Consider the following 21,484-nt stretch of genomic DNA (forward strand, 5'->3'; position numbering starts at 1 on the left):
GTGATGCCTCCAAACCTCCGCCATTCATGGCTGTCATGTGTAACAAAAGGACCGCGCACACAGGCAGCAGCTCCTGCCTGTTTCAGAGGTGCTGCACACAGACCCACACTCCAGCAGCACTTTGGCCTCCCCTAGCGCTGGGCACAAGCAGCAAAGCAAGAAGCAGAAGGGAGAGCTTCAGCTGCCAAGGAGCGCTGTCGCTGGCGATCTTTGCCCATGTCACATGGGACTCGCTGACATGTGCGGATAATGGAAGGGGTCCTACTGCCGAGGCTGCTGTCCCCAGGGCTGCTGGCACCCCAGTTGTGCCCTTACCTTCTCGTCTCACTACTGGAGCCTTGCCATTAGCGCAGCCAGAGGCTGCCCGGGGTGCCCCTGCTCCAGGACTGCCAGAACAGGGGCTGCCGCTACCGCCTGCCCTGCCGTTATCGCAGACCTTCCGCTCTGCCCTGGCCTGCTGCTCTCCCGGGCTGTTGCGTTCAATACGGGCCGTGCTGCTATGTGGAGCATGGTGTTACCCCGCAGCCCATTTCCCCACCCTGCTCATACCCTGTGTCCAGCACAGAACCCCCTGTCCTACCGTTACCCCAGCGCCTGCCAGTACGCCGGGCCCAGGGCTCCCCTGGAACTGCCATTACTTCAGACGTCCTCTTACACCGCACTTATAGTAGCATTTCCTTGCTCCTGCCTTTTATTGTTACATATTTTTATTTCCTATTAACAGCAGCTCTCCCCATTTTCTCAGGATCTTGGAACGATGTCTGTCTTGCCACCTTCCCGTCAACCTGCACCCCGAGCCCCTGCCAGTACCCCGGGCCAAATGCTCCCTTGCCACTGACATTGCCCCACACCTCCTCTTACACCACACTTATTGTGCCATTTCCTTGGGCAAGCCTTCTCTTTTTACATATTTTTATTGGTTATGAAGATCAGATCTTGCCATGTCTCTGGGATCCTGGAATGAAGTCTGTCTGGCCACCTTCCCGTGAACCTGCACTCGGTAAATGCAGGTGTACTCCGTGTTTCCCCAGTTGTTCTGCACCTCCAGCTTTATATACTGAAAGGCTCTGGAGAGCTCATGCTGTAAAGAAATCATGGGAAGAAGAAATATGGTTGCTGTGGGACAAAGAAGGTCACTACAAGTCACACACGTCCCTTTGCTGGACATGGCCCTGGTAAGAGCAGGTCTCAATGACCATCCCTTGCCTGCGCTGCACCTGGGGATGGTCTTTGTGCCACGGGCCTAAGGGGAAACCTTCATTCTGCCTGGCCTTAGCCCACACGCGCTTCCTCTACCTTCAGAGGGAAGGTCTGAATGGCCTCTCTTTCCACATCATATGTGAATGTGCCAAGGAGAGTTTCTTCTTCTCCCTCCTTCTCCAGTCCCTTCAAGACAAAGCACCAGCATCAGCCTCAGGACGCCAAGGCCCAAACGGGGCAGGCAGCACAGCAAGTGAATGCCCCTTCTTCCTGTGGCATTTTTTTCCCCACGACCCCAGCCCAAGCAGCACAGACTTACAGAAACAGTGAAGTCTCGGGGAGCGCTGCTGACCGTGCCACTTGGCGAGACAGCTTTGGAAATGTGCTGCAGAGTGACAGCAGCTGGCCAGATGCGAGCAGGCAGCTGAATGACCACGTGCCCCCGAGAGCCTTGGAAAGCCCAGCATTGCCCAGGTGTCATGTCAGGCTGCAAGCAGAACAGGACAGCAAGGAATGGGCAGGCTGTGAGGGGGACACCACTAGTGCCAGTGCCAGGGGAACTGGAAGCACAGGCAGCCCTTTGCCTATGTCTTGCATTTCTGATCCAAAATGAAGAGCACGTGGGAGGCAGGACAGAAAAGCAGAGACCTCCTGCCCCTGCTCAAGCAGGCTCTACAGATGAATGAGGGAAGGAAGACCTGTCGGGGCCATGACATCTGCCACCTCACCCCAGACTCAGGGCTCTGCACAAACACCTCTACCGGCCCAGGAGAGTTTGCTCCCACCAAATGGACTGTGAAGGAGAGACTCCTTCCCCTCACTGTTCTCTTTTGACACTTCCAAAATGCTATCTGGAGGATTTGCAGGTGCCACCCCGGAGTTTACTTCCTTGGAGTTCCACTCCTAAAGGAGTCACTGCTTTCTATCAAGTAAAAGCCTTGGGTGTGAAGAATCACTGCTGGGGACAAGAGCAGCAGTTCTGAACGCAGGACAGGTGCCCTGGCCTATCACCATGATTCCCAGGAAGGAACTAAAGCCACACTGAATATTTCTGCACTGTTACCTGCAAAATGGTATCTGGTGGCTTTGAAGCACACAGGAACCAAAAGGCCTTGCAGAGCCAACGCTCACCCCAGTCATAAGTGCGGGAAGTTCTCTGCAGGTCAATTACAGCGCCTGCAAAGAAGATGGAGCTGCTGCCTGCAAGGTGCCACAGCCAGGCTGCTTCCAGGGCATTTGTAACACTGCCTGCCAGCTGGAGGCCAAGCGGAGGTCTTGCTGTGGCAAAGCGCAGCACAGTGCAGCCTTCCCCTTCGGGTGGACAGGAAAGCTCAGGGGAGAGGAAGGGAACCGCTGCGTCGGCACAGAAAACTTAGAGGGCAGTGCCAGAGGCAGCAGCACGGAGCCCCAGGGCAGGAGTGGGTGTGGGTCACAGACAGCCCCTCTGCCACAGCCTTGCTCGTGGACCCCCACGTGTCCTTTCATCTCCCAGCACCTCGGTGAGCAGGGGCTGCCACGCAGCCTCCCTATGTTCACACACACATCATGCAGAGACTTGTCTGCCTGTGTCCTCACCTGCGGTCTGCAGAGCCCAGTCAGAGAGGGGCACGTGGCCTTCATCAAACAGGGCCTCTCTCATCTGCTGCACTTCCTGGCAAAGACAGAAACAGGTAGAGGTAATCTCCACCTCAGCAGGCAGCTCAGCAGGGCTACTCCTAGACCTAGCACACAGGAAAGGGAAGAGCCTGGCAAATAAAGTGCAAGAACAACCTTGTTCAGGGACCTGAAAGGCTCCATTCTTTCACAAGTGTTTCTAGGAAACCCATGCAATGGGGAAGACCATGCGTGTGCACAGCCAGAGTGGGGCCATGGGGCAGCACAGCTTGCTCTCCACCCTCCCCACCCTCTAGCTCGGCCAGGAGATGGGCTCAGGCCCTGCCAGTGCCAGCTGCTCCCACAAAGTCCTCCTGAGCCCCAGGCCTGCTGTGGGGGCCAGGTCAGAGCTAGTCGAGTCCCCGGCACTGCAGGCAAAGCGTGTCGGGAGTCCTCTGCTCCGAGAAAGTACCCAGCGATCCCCGTCTGGGAGAAGGGAATCAATGGCAGAGAAGCTCCCCCAAAAAGCCCCTGTGCAAGGCAGGGGGGCTCCCGTAAACCAGAAGAAAGCAACAACCACCACGACTAGGGTCCTGTCAGTGCTTCCGCTCATCCAAGCCTTCCTTCACAAAATGGAGCATCACCTGCTTCATACTCCCCATCTCAGCATTCAGGCGCAAAACCTCCCCTTTGAGAAGCTCCATCTGTTTGGCTTGTTTAGCCAGCAAACTGACCAAGTCCCTGCAGAGAGAGAGAAGCTGCTGTTTGAGAGCTGCCCATGCCCTGCAGGGAGCCTCTAAGCCCAGAGGAAAGAAGAGCTCCCTGTGCTTGGGCCCCTTTTGCTCTGCCCACTTTGACAGTCCTTTCCCTTCCCCCTCCAGCTTTAGCTTTTGTGGCCGACGCAAGGAGTCTTGCTCGGACATGCAAGTAGCACATGCCCAGCTGACACTATGCCATGAAATGAGTCCCCAGACAGATATTGTCTCACCTGTTAGCATTCAGGTCTGGAAAGAGCCATCCCAGGAGCCCCTGAAAGGCAAGAGCTTTCCATGAGCAGAGCCGCTACCACAACTGCCAGGGCTTCCCTCAGACGCTGCTGGAGGAAGCCCAGCGGAACCTGTCACTTCACTCTTGCAAGCCAGCTCCAGCTCCAGCTCCAGCTCAAGCTCAGCTCAAGATCCAGCTGAAGCTTTGTTGAGCTTCCCACTGCAGGGCATGGCAGTATTCGGGGATGTATGCCACCCACATCAGCCCCTCTCCTTTGCAGGAGTTACCTGTCTCTCTCTACCAGGCATCTCTGTCGGTTCATCTGATAATCCTGGCAGAGTCCATGCTGGAATCATCATCACACAGTAGCCAGCAACTGGAATTCACAGCAGCAAGGAAGAGCGGGGTTACTAGGCTAATGGGAACCCCCTGTAGAGAACATCTCTGGAGCTCCCTGAAGTGCAGGAAAGGGAAGCAGGACGGTGCCCCACTCCAGGGCACTCCAGGGCCTCCGGCCTCCAGCAGCTCTGTGCTGCTTACTGCTGGCAGCAATTTGCTCACAAATACTCACCAATACCAACACAGGTCCCAAGGAGAGCTTTCACAAACACATTGTTCCTTAGGGGGACCCTTTTCCTACAAAAGAGGGAGTGTTACTACTAAAGTGGCAGGGCTGGCAGGCCTGGCAGGGCTTCCTACAGGAAAGTGCCACGAGAGCACCTCCATAAGAGGGAGAAAAGGCCTCCAGGAAAGTGGAGAGATGTCCCAAGTGAAGAGAGAAAATAGTCCTTGTAGTGTTCTTGCTTTCTCTCTTGCTATAACAGCAAAAGTCCTCTCCTCTGAGATTAGGGACACACTGATGATTTTCTAAGGGGACAGGCCCGTGGGAGATACTCACAGGGTGGAGACACAGATGCCAGAAAGTCTCCTTATTAAGAGAAGGAGCATCGCCAGGCAGCTGGTAATACGGTGGAAGATCCCTAGGCACGAAGGAAGAGTGCAAAGTGAGGTCCCCTCCACCTCCTCTGGGGCCTCCTGCGGGATCCCCAGGCCTTTCAGCTCTGCACGGGAGGGACGCACTGAGCTGCACGTGCTGCCTCCATGGGTAAAGTAAGGGCCAAGGTTGTGCCTTGCAGAAGGACACATCGGGGAGCTGAGGAGCCGTCCCCTGCAGGCGCTGCCGCCACAGCTCAGCCAGGCTGGGTTCAGCAGTGCATCCCACGGCTACACAGCAGCCAAACAACAGGGAAGTAGTAGGTTGCTACAGAGGAATCATGTGCCTGCTCTAATCCCTCACCATGACCGTGATTCTGGGATTTGTGCAGCGCAGCACAGCCCGGGCAAGTCAGGTCATGGGGACACAGACATGGATCCGCTCCACGTGTGACACAAAGCACCAACCTCATGGGTGATGGACACGTGATGGGCGTTACGTAGAGAGACTCAGCAGCGCGACACTCACCAGCCTTTCCCCCGGCACGCTCCGTGGTGCTCACGTGGACCTCCCTGGCCACGCGGAGGGCAGCCACAGCCACCTCAGCCCTCTGCAGCACCGGGGCGTCCTGCTCCGCAGGAGCTGCCCGTGCCCCCCGGCGGCACCCTTGCCGCGGGAGAGGCTGCCTCCTCGCCATTGCTGCGAGGAACCAGATCTTCACTCACTCCCTCACGCACACAGAGCCTTTCCACCCGATTAGGCAAAAAGACACCAAGTGCCCCAGAAGGAGCAAACCCGCTAAGCACAACGAGTCGCGAGACCGCGTTGAGCCCCGAGCAGCGGGCTGAGGGTGGCCCCGGCCCTGCGCGCCTATAAGGGCTGTCTGGCTGTGACCTCACAAACACATGTGTGAGGTGGCGCGAGGCGTGATGTGATGTCACACTGCAGCATGAGCCCTGTTCACCCCCCAGAGCACTCCCTGGTGGGGACACACATCTGCCATCCTCCCGACTGGCCCCAGGGATATAGGAGGAAGAACGCACTGGTAAGAACGAAGGAAGAAAGAAGAGGCTAAGGAGGAAGAGAAAATAAGGAAAAAGGGAGGAAGGGAAGACTGCATTGTAACTTCTGAATCAGTCAACAGGCTGAACCCCTTTCCTGCCCTCAGGAATGAGGATGGGTCCAGCCACCACCAGTCCCTCTAATCTTTGAGGATTGCCTGGAACACAAGGGCATTCATCTCTTACCAAAATTGCGTCCCCCCATCAAACAGCAACAGATATGCATCTGCCATCCTGCCGAGTGACCCCAGACCACGCATCCCTCCTTCCCTACAGCACTGCTCTTGTCCACACTCTTCCGTCACGGGCTGGTGGCTCTCCGTGTTTCCTTTTTCCTCCTGCGCTATTAGATTCCTCCATTAAATTGGATAACTCCTGGCAGAGAAACCCTTTAAACTCTTCGTCCCTGCTCTCCTTTTCTCCGGTTCTGCGACCAAGATCTTCTCCTTCACCTCTCTGCATGCTTATCTCGAAGCCTCACATGGAGTCCCACTATTATGAGAGGCCTGACAGAAATCACTTCTTTCTTATGTGCATCAGCCTTTTTGGTCCTTTTCCTTCAATACTGGACAGTCGCCTAAGTAGCCCTTTCCAAGAAAGCCCTCTCTTGTAAAAGGGGTGGCTTCTCCAGACCTCAGGCACCCTGGTGTTTTTCACTCAGCTGCCTTGCCACACAGAGTGACAGAGAAGAACCGAATCTGGTGTCCAGAGTCAGACTTTTGTAAATTGCCCCTTTCAGGATGCTTTCCTTGGCACCCATTTCTTGAAATTAGGCATCCAAACTCTACTTGGGCTAGGTGTTGAGCAGGTGTGAGCAGCCGCCCAGCACCAAGTGTAGCTTTGTATTAATCTGAAGGAACTTTTCTGCTCGCCAACTGCCTTTTCTCCCACAGGGGATTACCAGCCCCTTGCACAGCCAAATAACTACGGATTCTGTTGTTGTTCTTTCTTAGTTTTTCTTTCCATAGGTAAGGAAGTATGGTAATACTGTCCTTTTAAGAGCGATATATTGCAGCAGGAATTATGACTCCTGTGATGAGCAGTTCTGGAGTAGAGAATGCATGAGGTAGGTCTTTGCTATTGCTCTGCTTTGGCCCTAGCCGTCACAGAGCCAGAGAAGTAGAGGGAGCTCTCGTGAGCCAGCCTTCTCCTGGGATGAAGGAGCAAGTGCATTTCAGAGGTCCTCATAGGATCCTCCAATAGGTTCAAGGCAGAAGTGCCACAGGGCAGCATACTGCTGTTGTGCCCTTTTTCTGGTATAAAAGTGGTGCCAGCAGGTCTCTTTGCTGCATCCCTGTGGCATGACACACCAACCAAGTCAATGAAAACTGCCACCACAGAGAACAGAAAACTGCACTCAGTCATGCCAAGGATGCTGAGAAGTCCATGTCTGGTCCCCAGAAATCACAGAATCACACAGAATGACCAAAAGGTTGAGGTTGGAAGGGACCTCTGGAGAAGATCGAAGACAACCCCCTGCTCCAGCAGGGACACCTAGAGCATGTGGCACAGGATTGCATCCAGACGGGTTTTGAAGGTCTCCTTCCAAAGAAGGAGATTCCACAACCTCTCTGGGCAGCCTGTTCCAGTGCTCTGCCACCCAAAGAGTAAAGAAGTTCCTCCGCCTATGGACATGAAACTTCCTGTGTTTCAATTTGTCTCCACCTTGTCCTGCCTTGTCTTCTCACTGGCCACCACTGAGAAGAGTTTGGCCCCATTCTCTTTGCATCTTCCCCTCAGGTACTCGTGCATGTTGATAAGATCCCCTCAATCTTCTCTTCTCCAGGCTAAACAAGCCCAGCTCACTTAGTCTTTCCTCATACAATAGATGCTCGAGTCCCTTAATCATCTTTGTCGCTTTACGCCGGACCCTCTCTCAAAGTTGCACCTCCCCCTTGTACTGGGGAGCCCAGGACTGCTCACAAGATTCCAGGTGTGGCCTCACCAGAGCTGAGTAGAGGGGCAGGATCCCCTCCCTTAACCTGTTGGCAACACTGCTCCTGATGCAGACCAGGATCCCGTTGGCCTTCCTGTCCACAAGAGCACATTGCTGCTTCATGGATAATTTGTTGTCAGCCAGGACTCCCAAACCAGGACACGGCCTGGTCATAATTCCCTGTGCAATCTGCTTCCCCTTGCCACCAACAGGCACAGTGAAATAAACTGCCAGATCTACCTGGTCACTGGCAGAACAAACATACCCAGTTTTTTCCCCCGGCTGCAGCTTCGTCACGTGCTCGGCACCCTCCTCCAAGACCATGCGTGTGGAAGGGGCCCCTGCATGCCCAAAACGTTGAGACTTTTTCTGTGCACGATTTGCAAGGATCAACAAATCAGCGTCTTCAACAAAGTTTTCAACAAAAGACTTCCTCCCTTTCATGGAACCAGGCATAGGCATTTCACAGGATTGTCCCTGAGAGGCTTGGCAATTGCCCATAGGCCCCCTTGCTGAGTCACTGCAAACACAAGGTGCAGATAAATCTATGTGAATCAGGTTGAGGTGGGAATGTGTTTTCTGTTCAGGTGCTAAATTTGCTTTCCTGGGTGCCCCTGGCTTTTGCCAGCCATGTTCACCAGGCAGGTAAAGCTTTCTGCAAGAAAGTGCCTCAAGAGCACCTTCAAAGAGGAGTGCTAATGATCACGGCAAGCAGACAGATGTCCCAAGTGAAGACAGAAGCTAGTCCTTGTGCTGTGCTTGCTTTCTCTTTTGCTGTAAAAGCAGGCCACTTCCCAGCTGACATTACCCAGATCTTCCAACGCACAGACCTGTGGGGCAGCTGGGAGACATGGCAGAGATGCAGGTGCTGAACAGTCCTATTGCAGGAATATAATACCCTTCACTAGGTAGCTGGTGATATGGGAACTGTTTGCTGGTCAAAGAAAGCGGTGGAAAGTGAGGTCTCCCTCCTGTGGCCGTTCCTGTGTGATTCCCATGTCTCTCAGCTCCCCATGGCAGGGACGCACTGACCCCATGGGCTGCCGGCACAGACAGGGCCAGTGCCTTGGCTCTTGCTCGCATCAGTGGCACATTGCTGAGCTGAAGAGCCACAGAACTCCTGCTTTTCCAGATTTGAAGCTCTTGTGCCACAGATGGTCTAATGTTCCTGCTGCAAGTGTTTCTACAGGTGTGAGGCTTAGCAGTCCTAACCAAAAGGAAGCCTTGGAACCAAGTGGCCCTCTGAGGCAGCAGACTTCAGCTCGGAGGATACTCCTTGCCTGAGAACTTTGCTATTCTGCGGGGCTAGAATTTCATATCAGCATCTGTAAGACCGCATTGTGTAATTTACTTTGCTGCTGCACAGATGCCTAGTCCCAGCTGTTCAAAAGCCCACCAGTGCACTCACCAAGCATGCTGTTTACAAAGCTTTCCTCTCTGGACTCTCTGACTTCCTCACATTTTTTCCCCTTGTGAATGCGCTCCTGGCTGCCTTCATTAGAGGGGCTGAACCATCACACTGAGCCAGCCTTTCCCCCAGGGTTGTTGTGACTCTGATCCCTGCCCTTAACCAACCTTAACCTATCTCACTGCAAATCCCCTGTTCCCGCAGGCCTTGAGTCCTGCCTGGGCCATTGCCCCAGGCTCGGTCATTTCACCCATGCTGCCTTTGCCCCATTGCCAGCAGCACCCCTCAAAGCACACGGGCACCAGGGCAGCATTGGGAGGAGCAGCTGTGGAGCAGAACCTGCCTCAGGGCTGGCTTGTGACCTGGCACCGCTCTACCTGCTCGGCTGCAAATGCTCCTCTCTTTACCACTACCTCTGCGTCTCACATGCACAAACACACACACACACACACACACACACACGCACTTTCGCAGCCCCTGCTTTCTCAGCACAATGGTGGATGATCTTTCATTTTCACAGGGACCTTTTTCAAAAGCTTACACGAGGGCAATGAACAGATACTTTCAATGGTGAACATGCAAGCCGTTGCAACTGCTGCTGTTGAAAAACCCTTCTGTTAGGGGGAAAAAAAAAAAGGCCAAGAGTACAGGGGAGAATTTGTTAGCACCTCATCAGTTCACCCTTTCTCACGTGGAGGAATGTGCTCATCAGACTTGGCAGGCCGCAGCTGCCTTATGAGTCTCCTTGGAGCTCATTGGAGTTCTCCTTGTAGTCTCTTTTCTTCTTTGTTCTCTTGAACAGAACCTCCAACATGCCTCCTCCATTTGGAGCACCCACAGGAGACTCATCGGTGTTGACAGAAAATCCTCCCTTTCTGTACTTTGGCATTGCAGTGGCACTGGGAGAGGAAGCGATCCAATGCTGAAGCCTTGCTCATAAAGCCCTTAAGGCTCTCTGCCTTGCCTTTCCCGTGGTGCACACTCTCACAGCGGTGGAGTTCTAGCACTTGGGCCACAGTTCCCACGCATGAAGAAGGAGAGAGGCCAGGGGCAGCAGGCAGAGCTTCAGCCTCAGGAGGCTGAGAACAGGTCCCGTGCCGTTACGTTATGCGGAGAAGACCAAAATCATGACATGAGCCTGGCCTGTGGGAGCTGGTTCCTTAAAGGAGACCCTGCACTGATGGCCCTCAAGGAAGCTCTGCTCAGCACCTGCTTCCGCGAGGGGCCTGCGCTGCCTTTGCAGGCCGGCTGTCCTTTGCTCTGAGAGGACTGTGGGGTTGGTTGTTCCAAAGAGGTTTCAAAGCGCAGCCCGCGGTGCGACCACAATGGCGATGCCCTTTTTCCCTGGCTCCATGACCATTTCACCTACTCTCACACAAGGCCTGCAGCCTTCCCTGACTGTGGTTGGGTATCCTATATCTTAATGCACCCCAGAATCCCACATGGGATCTGGGGTGTATTAAGAAGAGTGTCTCCAGCAGGTCAAGGGAGGTAATCCTGCCCCTCTACTCAGCCCTGGCGAGGTCACATCTGCAGTACTGTGTCCAGTCCTAGGCCCCCCAGTACAAGAGGGAAATGGATCTACTGGAGAGAATCCAGTGCAGGACTACAAGAATGATCAGGGGCCTGCGACATCTGTCCTATGAGGAGAGACTGAGAGAGCTGAGCCTGTTCAGCCTGAAGAAGAGAAGGCTGAGAGGGGACCTGATCAATGTTTATAAATAGCTCAAGGGAAGGAGTGAGAAGGATGGGGCAGACCTCTTTTCAGCGGTGACCACCAACAGAACTAGAGGTAATGGCCACAAAGTGAAACAGCAAAAGTTCCACAGGAACTTAAGGGAACCACTGTTAACAGTGAGGGTGACAGAGTACTGGAACAGGCTGCCAAGAGAGGCTGTAGAATCTCCTTCTCTGCTTGGATGCAGTCCTGTGCCACGTGCTCTAGGTGACCATATGTGTGCAGGGGGGTTAAACTACATGATCTCTAGAGGTCCTTACCAACCTTAATGAGTCTATGATTCTATGATCCAAAGGCAGCATCTACCCTGAGGAGAGCCTGGTGTGGGGGAATGACACCAATGCTTAGCCGTGTGGGTCGTAAGTCGCTTTTCATGTTCCTCTCTGCATTCTTCCCTGACACTGAGGTGATAGAGGAGAAGACCACATGCGCTCCCACCCCATCAACCCATCTGCCCTATGCCCTAAACGTTCTTTTGATGGAATTCGGATTGACTGCTTTGTTTGTTGCCAATCTGGAAGAGCAGATAATACTCAGATGGTCACACAAGACCAGGGAGGCTTCTAGTGTTGTCCCTTCCCTGCGCGCCTGGGAGGCCTCCTAACACGTGTGTTGTCTCTGCTGCTCCTTGGTAACAGTGACAGGCTCAGACATTCCCTGTAGCCGGAGACCTGAACAAGCGTGTGTAGGGGTGGCAGCTCCATCTGTGTCACCAGAGGCTTTTTAGAGCTGCTTCCTGCAGAGCGGAGTGTGTGGCTAATTCTTCAGAGAGTTAATTACCATGAGGAGAGCTCTCCTCCTGAGCGTGGAGGAAGACTGCCCACTCCCGCACTAAGGATCACACTGACCCCGGCCCTGACACTAAGGGCCACGCTAACTAAGGGCTGCGCTAGGTAGTTAACGGCCATGCTGAGGACTGCACGAGGCCTTGATTCCTTGCCCTCCCTGAGCACTGCTCTTGTAGGCGCGGGGCTGCCCCCGCCTTCCCTTCTGGCACCACCCCACTGCCTCAGAGCTGCCTCTCATGAAGGGCTGGCGCTGCCCGCTGGGTGAGGCAGCGCTCCCTCACACTGCCACCACCTTCCTGCTTCATGGCTTTGACCATGGTTTTACTCTTCTACAAAAGGTCCCCTGGCACAATCCTGTGCTCCGGAGCCTTCTCCTTCTCTTGTGCTGCTGAACCCAGTGTCTCTCCTGGCTTGTTTGTGTCCCAACCTTCTGTCCACTAGCTAATTAAGACAGTGGACACCTCTGTAGTGTTTTACTCGCTCAACCATAAGGCGTGTTCTCCAGAAGAAACAGTGGCAGGGCTGAAGCTTTCCATACCTTCAGCACCATGTGCAGCTTAGGAACCCCAAAGCTGTCATGTGGGACAAGAGCACACACCATGAGCCTGGAGTGCGGAATCATTTGGGGGAAAAAAAAAAAAAAAGGCATTTTAAGCCAGTCTGCTTCTGTGGTCTTTTTGTAGCTCAGTTTCCTCCAAGCATTAGGCTCATTGTTTCACAGCCACATGGCTCTGAGCATTCACCTAGCAGGCAGAGAGCCGGAGAAGGAGCTTCTCCGCAGGAAGAGAGCCCTTGTCCCCCTTTGCACTCTTTTGGGAGCACGGAGCCCATCCAGCGAGAAGATGGTCTGGAGCAACTCCTCCTTGTCTCTGAAGACTCTTCCCAGGCAAGAATGCTGCAGAGCATGAGCTGGCAGCATCTGCAGAACTGTGTGATGCTTCCAAGCCTCCGCCATGCATGGCTGTCATGTGTAACAAAAGGGCCGCACACACAGGCAGCAGCTCCTGCCTGTTTGAGAGGTGCTGCATGCAGCCCCACACTCCAGCAGCACTTTGGCCTCCCCTAGCGCTGGGCACAAGCAGCAAAGCAAGAAGCAGAAGGGAGAGCTTCAGCTGCCAAGGAGCGCTGTCGCTGGCGATCTTTGCCCGTGTCACGTGGGACTCCCTGACACGTGCGGATAATGGAAGGGGTCCTACTGCCGAGGCTGCTGTCCCCAGGGCTGCTGGCACCCCAGTTGTGCCCTTACCTTCTCGTGCCACTACCGGAGCCTTGCCATTAGCGCAGCCAGAGGCTGCCCGGGGTGCCCCTGCTCCAGGACTGCCAGAACAGGGGCTGCCGCTACCGCCTGCCCTGCCGTTATCCCAGACCTTCTGCTCTGCCCTGGCCTGCTGCGCTCCCGGGCTCTTGTGTTCAATACGGGCCGTGCTGCTGTGTGGAGCATGGTGTTACCCCGCAGCCCATTTCCCCACCCTGCTCATACCCTGTGTCCAGCACAGAACCCCCTGTCCTGCCGTTACCCCTGCACCTGCCAGTACGCCGGGCCCAGGGCTCCCCTGGAACTGCCATTACTTCAGACGTCCTCTTACACCGCACTTATAGTTGCATTTCCTTGCTCCTGCATTTTATTGTTACATATTTTTATTTCCTATTAACAGCAGCTCTCCCCATTTTCTCAGGATCTTGAAACGATGTCTGTCTTGCCACCTTCCCGTCAACCTGCACCCCGAGCCCCTGCCAGTACCCCGGCCCGAATGCTCCCTTGCCACTGCCATTGCCCCACACCTCCTCTTACACCACACTTATTGTGCCATTTCCTTGGGCCAGCCTTCTCTTTTTACGTTTTTTTTATTGGTTATGAAGATCAGCTCTCCCCATGTCTTTGGGGTCTTGGAATGAAGTCTGTCTTGCCACCTTCCCGTGAACCTGCACTCGGTAAATGCAGGTGTACTCGGTGTTTCCCCAGTTGTTCTGCACCTCCAGCTTTATGTACTGAAAGGCTCTGGAGAGCTCATGCTGTAAAGAAATCATGGGAAGAAGAAATATGGTTGCTGGGGGACAAAGAAGGTCACTACAAGTCACACACCTCCCTTTGCTGGACATGGCCCTGGTAAGAGCAGGTCTCAATGACCATCCCTTGCCTGCGCTGCACCTGGGGATGGTCTTTGTGCAACAGACCTAAGAGGAAACCTTCATTCTGCCTGGCCTTAGCCCACACGCGCTTCCTCTACCTTCAGAGGGAAGGTCTGAATGGCCTCTCTTTCCACGTCATACGTGAATGTTCCAAGGAGAGTTTCTTCTTCTCCCTCCTTCTCCACTCCCTTCAAGACAAAGCACCAGCATCAGCCTCGGGACGCCAAGGCCCAAAAGGGGCAGGCAGCACAGCAAGTGAATGCCCCTTCTCCCCGTGGCATTTTTTTCCCCACGACCCCAGCCCAAGCAGCACAGACTTACAGAAACAGTGAAGTCTCGGGGAGCGCTGCTGACCATGCCGCTTGGGGAGACAGCCTTGGAAATGTGCTGCAGAGTGACAGCAGCTGGCCAGATGCGAGCAGGCAGCTGAATGACCACGTGCCCCCGAGAGCCTTGGAAAGCCCAGCATTGCCCAGGTGTCATGTCAGGCTGCAAGCAGAACAGGACAGCAAGGAATGAGCAGGCTGTGAGGGGGACACCACTAGTGCCAGTGCCAGGGGAACTGGAAGTACAGGCAGCCCTTTGCCTATGTCTTGCATTTCTGCTCCAAAATGAAGAGCACGTGGGAGGCAGGACAGAAAAGCAGAGACCTCCTGCCCCTGCTCAAGCAGGCTCTACAGATGAATGAGGGAAGGAAGACCTGTCGGGGCCATGACATCTGCCACCTCACCCCAGACTCAGGGCTCTGCACAAACATCTCTACCGGCCCAGCAGAGATTGGTCCCACCAAATGGACTGTGAAGGAGAGACTCCTTCCCCTCACTGTTCTCTTTTGACACTTGCAAAATGCTATCTGGAGGATTTGCAGGTGCCATCCCGGAGTTTACTTCCTTGGAGTTCCACTCCTAAAGGAGTCACTGCTTTCTATCAAGTAAAAGCCTTGGGTGTGAAGAATCACTGCTAGGGACAAGAGCAGCAGTTCTGAATGCAGGACAGGTGCCCTGGCCTATCGCTGTAATTCCCAGGAAGGAACTAAAGCCCCAACGAGGATTTCTGCGCCGTTACCTGCAAAATGGTATCTGGTGGCTTTGAAGCACACAGGAACCAGAAAGCCTTGCAGAGCCAACGCTCTCCCCAGTCATAAGTGCGGGAAGTTCTCTGCAGGTCAATTACAGCGCCTGCAAAGAAGATGGAGCTGCTGCCTGCAAGGTGCCACAGCCCGGCTGCTTCCAGGGCATTTGTAACTCTGTCTGCCAGCTGGAGGCCAAGCGGAGGTCTTGCTGTGGCAACGTGCAGCACAGTGCAGCCTTCCCCTTCGGGTGGACAGGAAAGCTCAGGGAAGAGGAAGGGAACCGCTGCGTGGGCACAGAAAACTTAGAGGGCAGTGCCAGAGGCGGCAGCACGGAGCCCCAGGACAGGAGTGGGTGTGGGTCACAGACAGCCCCCCTGACACAGCCTTGCTCGTGGACCCCCACGTGTCCTTTCATCTCCCAGCACCTCGGTGAGCAGGGGCTGCCACGCAGCCTCCCTATGTTCACACACACATCATGCAGAGACTTGTCTGCCTGTGTCCTCACCTGTGGTCTGCAGAGCCCAGTCAGAGAGGGGCACTTGGCCTTCATCAAACAGGGCCTCTCTCATCTGCTGCACTTCCTGGAGAAGACAGAAACAGGTAGAGGTAATCTCCACCTCAGCAGGCAGCTCAGCAGGGCTACTCCTACACCTAGCACACAGGAAAGAGAAGAGCCTGGCTAATAAAGTGCAAGAGCAACCTTGTGCAGAGACCTGAAAGGCTCCATTCTTTCACAAGTGTTTCTAGGAAACCCATGCAATGGGGAAGACCATGCGTGTGCACAGCCAGAGTGGGGCCATGGGGCAGCACAGCTTGCTCTCCACCCTCCCCACCCTCTAGCTCGGCCAGGAGATGGGCTCAGGCCCTGCCAGTGCCAGCTGCTCCCACGAAGTCCTCCTGAGCCCCAGGCCTGCTGTGGGGGCCGGGCCAGAGCTAGTCGAGTCCCCGGCACTGCAGGCAAAGCGTGTCCGGAGTCCTCTGCTCTGAGAAAGTGCCCAGCGATCCCCGTATGAGAGAAGGGAATCAATGGCAGAGAAGCTCCCCCAAAAAGCCTCTGTGCAAGGCAGGGGGGCTCCCGTAAACCAGAAGAAAGCAACAACCACCACGACTAGGGTCCTGTCAGCGCTTCCGCTCATCCAAGCCTTCCTTCACAAAATGGAGCATCACCTGCTTCATACTCCCCATCTCGGCATTCAAGCGCAAAACCTCCCCTCTGAGAAGCTCCATCTGTTTGGCCTGTTTAGCCAGCAAAGTGACCAAGTCCCTGCAGAGAGAGAGAAGCTGCTGTTTGAGAGCTGCCCGTCCCCTGCAGGGAGCCTCTAAGCCCAGAGGAGAGAAGAGCTCCCTGTGCTTGGGCCCCTTTTGCTCTGCCCGCTTTGGCAGGGCTTTCCCTTCCCCCTGCAGCTTTAGCTTTTGTGGCCGACGCAAGGAGTCTTGCTCGGACATGCAAGTGGCACATGCCCAGCTGACACTATGCCATGAAATGAGTCCCCAGACAGATATTGTCTCACCTTTCAGCGTTCAGGTCTGGAAAGAGCCATCCCAAGATCCCCTGAAAGGCAAGAGCTTTCCATGAGCAGAGCCGCTACCACAACTGCCAGAGCTTTCCTCGGAAGCTGCTGGAGGAAGCCCAGCAGGACCTGCCACTTCACTCTGGCAAGCCAGTTCAAGCTCAAGCTCAAGATCCAGCTGAAGCTTTGTTGTGCTTCCTGCTGCAGGGCATGGCAGTATTTGGGGATGTATGCCACCCATGTCAGCCCCTCTCCTTTGCAGGAGTTACCTGTCTCTCTCCACCAGGCATCTCTGTCGGTTCATCTGATAATCCTGGCAGAGTCCATGCTGGAATCATCATCACACAGTAGCCAGCAAATGAAATTCACAGCAGCAAGGAAGAGCCGGGTTACTAGGCTAATGGGACCCCCCCGTAGAGAGCATCTCTGGAGCTCCCTGAAGTGCAGGAAAGGGAAGCAGGACGGTGCCCCACTCCAGGGCACTCCAGGGCCTCCGGCCTCCAGCAGCTCCGTGCTGCTTACTGCTGGCAGCAATTTGCTCACAAATAACTCACCAATACCAACACAGGTCCCAAGGAGAGCTTTCACAAACACATTGTTCCTTAGGGGGACCCTTTTCCTACAAAAGAGGGAGTGTTACTACTAAAGTGGCAGGGCTGGCAGGCCTGGCAGGGCTTCCTACAGGAAAGTGCCACAAGAGCACCTCCACCAGACAGAGAAAAGGCCTCCAGGGAAGTGGAGAGATGTCCCAAGTGAAGAGAGAAAACAGTCCTTGTAGTGTTCTTGCTTTCTCTCTTGCTATAACAGCAAAAGTCCTCTCCTCTGAGATTAGGGACACATTGATGATTTTCTAAGGGGATAGGCCCGTGGGAGATACTCACAGGGTGGAGACACAGATGCCAGAAAGTCTCCTTATTAAGAGAAGGAGCATCGCCTGGCAGCTGGTAATACGGTGGAAGATCCCTAGGCACGAAGGAAGAGTGCAAAGTGAGGTCCCCTCCACCTCCTGTGGGGCCTCCTGCGGGATCCCCAGGCCTTTCAGCTCTGCACGGGAGGGACGCACTGAGCTGCACGTGCTGCCTCCACGGGTAAAGTAAGGGCCAAGGTTGTGCCTTGCAGAAGGACACATCGGGGAGCTGAGGAGCCGTCCCCTGCAGGCGCTGCCGCCACAGCTCAGCCAGGCTGGGTTCAGCAGTGCATCCCACGGCTACCCAGCAGCCAAACAACAGGGAAGTAGTATGTGGCTGCAGTGGAATTGTGTGCCTGCTCTAATCCCTCACCGGGACCGTGATTCTGGGATTTGTGCAGCGCAGCACAGCTCGGGCAAGTCAGGTCAGGGGGACACAGACATGGATCCGCTCCACGTGTGACACAGAGCACCAATCTCATGGGTGATGGACACGCGAGGGCGTTACGTAGAGAGACTCAGCAGCGCGACACTCACCAGCCTTTCCCCAAGCGCGCTCCGTGGTGCTCACGTGGACCTCCCTGTCCACGCGGAGGGCAGCCACAGCCACCTCGGCCCTCTGCAGCACCGGGGCGTCCTGCTCCGCAGGAGCTGCCCGTGCCCCCCGGCGGCGCCCTTGCCGCGGGAGAGGCTGCCTCCTCGCCATTGCTGCGAGGAACCAGATCTTCACTCACTCCCTCACGCACACAGAGCCTTTCCACCCGATTAGGCAAAAAGACACCAAGTGCCCCAGAAGGAGCAAACCCGCTAAGCACAACGAGTCATAGAATCATAGAATCATAGAATCATAGAATGCTTAGGGTTGGAAGGGACCTCTAGAGATCATCTAGTCCAACCCCCCTGCATACGCAGGGACACCTAAAGCACGTGGCGCAGGACTGCATCCAAGCGGGTTTTGAAGATCTCCAGAGAAGGAGACTCCACAACCTCTCTGGGCAGCCTGTTCCAGTGCTCTGGCACCCTCACTGTTAAGAAATTTTTCCTTAAGTTCCTATGGAATTTTTGATGTTTCAGTTTCCGGCCATTTCCTCTAGTCCTATCAGTGGCCACCACTGAAAAGAGACCATGACCGTCCTCTGCACTCCCTCCCTTGAGGTATTTATATACACTGATTAGATCCCCTCTCAGCCTTCTCTTCTCCAGGCTGAACAGGCCCAGCTCCCTCAGCCTCTCCTCATAGGGCAGATGTTCCAGGCCCCTGATCATCCTTGTAGCCCTGCGCTGGACTCTCTCCAGCAGCTCCACATCCCTCTTGTACTGTGGAGCCCAGAACTGGACACAGTACTCCAGATGCGGCCTCACCAGGGCTGAGTAGAGGGGCAGGATCACCTCCCTCGACCTGCTGGAGATGCTCTTCTTAATGCACCCCAGGATCCCATTGGCCTTCTTGGCCACGAGGGCACACTGCTGCCTCATGGTCACCTTGTCGTCCACCATGACACCCAGGTCTTTCTCCGCAGAGCTGCTCTCCACAAGCTCGGTCCCCAGCCTGTACTGGTGTCTGGGGTTATTCCTCCCCAGGTGCAGGACCTTGCACTTGGCCTTGTTGAATTGCATGAGGTTTTTCACCGCCCAGTTGTCCAGTCTGTCCAGGTCCCTCTGGATGGCAGCACAGCCCTCTGGGGTATCGGCTACTCCTCCCAGTTTGGTATCATCAGCAAACTTGCTGAGGGAGCACTCTGTGCCTTCATCCAGGTCATTGATGAATAAATTGAACAGGACTGGACCAAGGACTGACCCCTGGGGGACCCCACTAGCCACAGGCCTCCAACTAGACTCTGCACCGCTGATCACCACTCTCTGGGCCCTGCCATCCAGCCAGTTCCTAATCCATCTCACTGTGCACTCATCTATCCCACACTTCTGGAGCTTGCCCAGGAGGATGTTGTGAGGGACGGTGTCAAAAGCCTTGGTGAAGTCGAGATAGACGACATCCACCGCTCTCCCCTCGTCTATCCAGCCGGTCATTTCATCATAGAAGGCTATCAGGTTAGTCAGGCAAGATTTTCCCTTGGTGAATCCATGCTGACTACTCTTGAGCACCTTCTTGTCCTCCATGTGCCTGGAGACAACAGCCAGTATGAGCCGTTCCATCACTTTTCCGGGGACGGAGGTGAGGCTGACTGGCCTGTAGTTGCCTGGGTCCTCCTTCTTGCCTTTTTTGAAGACTGGCGTGACATTGGCCTTCTTCCAGTCTTCCGGCACCTCCCCCGTTCTCCAGGATCTTTCAAAGATGATGGAGAGCGGCTTAGCTATGGCATCTGCCAGCTCCCGCAGCACTCTGGGGTGCATCCCATCAGGGCCCATGGATTTGTGGGTATCGAGGTTCCTTAGGTGCTCTCTGACCCAATCTTCCTCTACCCAGGGCAAGTCTTCCTCTCCACCCGCTTCTTCTCTTGCCTCTAGGGCCTGGGGCTCTAAAGGGCTGCCCTTGGTAAACATCGAAGCAAAGAAGGCATTGAGCAACTCTGCTTTTTCTGTGTTATTTGTAACCAAGGTGCCCATCCCGTCCTCCAGCGGACCCACGTTCTCCCTGATCTTCCTTTTGCTGTTAATGTATTTGAAGAATTTTTTTTTGTTATTTTTAACGTCCCTTGCCAGCTTGCCTTCCAGACGTGCCTTAGCTTTCCTTGTCGCATCTCTGCACTCCCTGACTACGTTCCTGTATTTCTCCCAGGGGGCCTGTCCTTTTTTCCACATTCTGTATACCGCTGCCTTCTGCTTGAGCATTGCCACAAGCTCCCGGCTCATCCACGCAGGTCGCCTGCCCCCTCTGCCTCCCTTCCTACACACAGGGATGCACTGTTGCTGGGCGTGGAGGAAGTGCCGCTTGAAAACTAACCAGCTCTCTTGGGCCCCCCTGCCTTCTAGAGCACTAGCCCATGGGATTCTACCGAGGAGGTCTCTGAAGAGGCTAAAGTTGGCCCTCCTGAAGTCCATCGTCGCAAGGCTACTTACAGCCCTGCCTCCTCCTCGTTGAATCCTGAACTCCACCAACTCATGGTCACTGCAGCCGAGGCTACCCCCCACCTTAACATCTCCTACTAGGCCCTCCCTATTTGATAGCACGAGGTCCAGTAGCCCACCTCTCCTCGTTGGCTCCTCCACAACCTGCGTCAAAAAGTTATCGTCGACGCTCTGCAGGAACCTCCAGGACTGCTTATGCCTGCCTGTGTTGTCCTCCCAGTTGATGTCGGGGTAGTTGAAGTCCCCCATGAGAACCAGGGCCTGTGACCGTGAGGCAACATCCAGCTGCCTATAGAAGGCCTCATCAACCTCCTCGTCCTGGTCAGGTGGCCGGTAGCAGACACCCACCACAGTGTCTCCCACATTAGCCTGCCCTCTAACCCTTACCCACAAGCTCTCAACTCGCTCATCCTCGACTCCCAGGTTGAGCTCCATGCATTCCAGTTGCTCTCTCACATAAAGAGCAACTCTCACATAAAGAGTCGCGAGACCGCCTTGAGCCCCGAGCAGCGGGCTGAGGGTGGCCCCGGCCCTGCGCGCCTATAAGGGCTGTCTGGCTGTGACCTCACACACACACGTGTGAGGTGGCGCGAGGCGTGATGTGATGTCACACTGCAGCATGAGCCCTGTTCACCCCCCAGAGCACTCCCTGGTGGGGACACACATCTGCCATCCTCCCGAATGGCCCCAGGGATATAGTAGGAAGAACACACTGGTAAGAACGAAGGAAGAAAGAAGAGGCTAAGGAGGAAGAGCAAAAAAAGGAAGAAAGGAGGAAGGGAAGACTGCATTGTAACTTCTGAATCAGTCGACAGGCTGAACCCCTTTCCTGCCCTCAGGAATGAGGATGAGTCCAGCCACCACCAGTCCCTCTAATCTTTGAGGATTGCCTGGAACACAAGGGCATTCATCTCTTACCAAAATTGCATCCCCCCATCAAACCGCAACAGACACGCATCTGCCATCCTGCCGAGTGGCCCCAGACCACGCATCCCTCCTTCCCTACAGCACTGCTCTTGTCCACGCTCTTCCGTCACGGGCTGGTGGCTCTCCGTGTTTCCTTTTTCCTCCTGCGCTATTAGATTCCTCCATTAAATTGGATAACTCCTGGCAGAGAAAAGAAACCCTTTAGGCTCTTCGTCCCTGCTCTCCTTTTCTCCGGTTCTGCGACCAAGATCTTCTCCTTCACCTC

General features: G+C 54.9%; 2 protein-coding genes across 2 annotated transcripts; both read right to left on the reverse strand.

Moving 5' to 3' along the window:
* Positions 1-913: 913 nt before the first annotated feature.
* LOC148595361 (SUN domain-containing protein 5-like) lies at positions 914-8,035 on the reverse strand. Its single transcript, XM_088520999.1, has 7 exons — positions 7,977-8,035; positions 3,438-3,576; positions 2,776-2,851; positions 2,264-2,376; positions 1,520-1,687; positions 1,297-1,386; positions 914-1,081 (listed from the first exon to the last, which is right to left on the reverse strand). The coding sequence occupies exons 1-7, from the start codon at positions 8,033-8,035 to the stop codon at positions 914-916; spliced, it is 813 nt and encodes a 270-aa protein (XP_088377125.1).
* A 5,455-nt stretch (positions 8,036-13,490) lies between these two features.
* Positions 13,491-17,971, reverse strand: LOC148595362 (SUN domain-containing protein 3-like). Its single transcript, XM_088521000.1, has 7 exons — positions 17,803-17,971; positions 16,015-16,166; positions 15,353-15,428; positions 14,841-14,953; positions 14,097-14,264; positions 13,874-13,963; positions 13,491-13,658 (listed from the first exon to the last, which is right to left on the reverse strand). Exons 1-7 carry the CDS (start codon positions 17,969-17,971, stop codon positions 13,491-13,493), a joined length of 936 nt encoding a protein of 311 aa, XP_088377126.1.
* Positions 17,972-21,484: the final 3,513 nt, after the last annotated feature.

Source organism: Tinamus guttatus, unplaced genomic scaffold (genome assembly GCF_059628265.1).
Source record: "Tinamus guttatus ecotype Peru unplaced genomic scaffold, ASM5962826v1 Tinamus_guttatus_pri_ptg000110l, whole genome shotgun sequence".
NCBI lineage: Eukaryota > Metazoa > Chordata > Aves > Tinamiformes > Tinamidae > Tinamus > Tinamus guttatus.

Bases quoted from the DNA above. Each gene is read 5' to 3' on its own strand.
- LOC148595362 (XM_088521000.1), bottom strand. From the start codon at position 17,971: ATGGCGAGGAGGCAGCCTCTCCCGCGGCAAGGGCGCCGCCGGGGGGCA. The intron at 16,167-17,802 runs GTGAGTGTCGCG...CTCTGGGCTTAG, and splicing joins GCGCGCTTGGGGAAAGGCTG to AGGCTCCCTGCAGGGGACGG. The intron at 13,659-13,873 runs GTAGAGGAAGCG...ATTTCTTTACAG, and splicing joins TTCAGACCTTCCCTCTGAAG to CATGAGCTCTCCAGAGCCTT.
- LOC148595361 (XM_088520999.1), bottom strand. From the start codon at position 8,035: ATGGTCTTGGAGGAGGGTGCCGAGCACGTGACGAAGCTGCAGCCGGGG. The intron at 1,688-2,263 runs GTAACAGTGCAG...TTCTGCTTGCAG, and splicing joins CACCAGATACCATTTTGCAG to CCTGACATGACACCTGGGCA. The intron at 1,082-1,296 runs GTAGAGGAAGCG...ATTTCTTTACAG, and splicing joins TTCAGACCTTCCCTCTGAAG to CATGAGCTCTCCAGAGCCTT.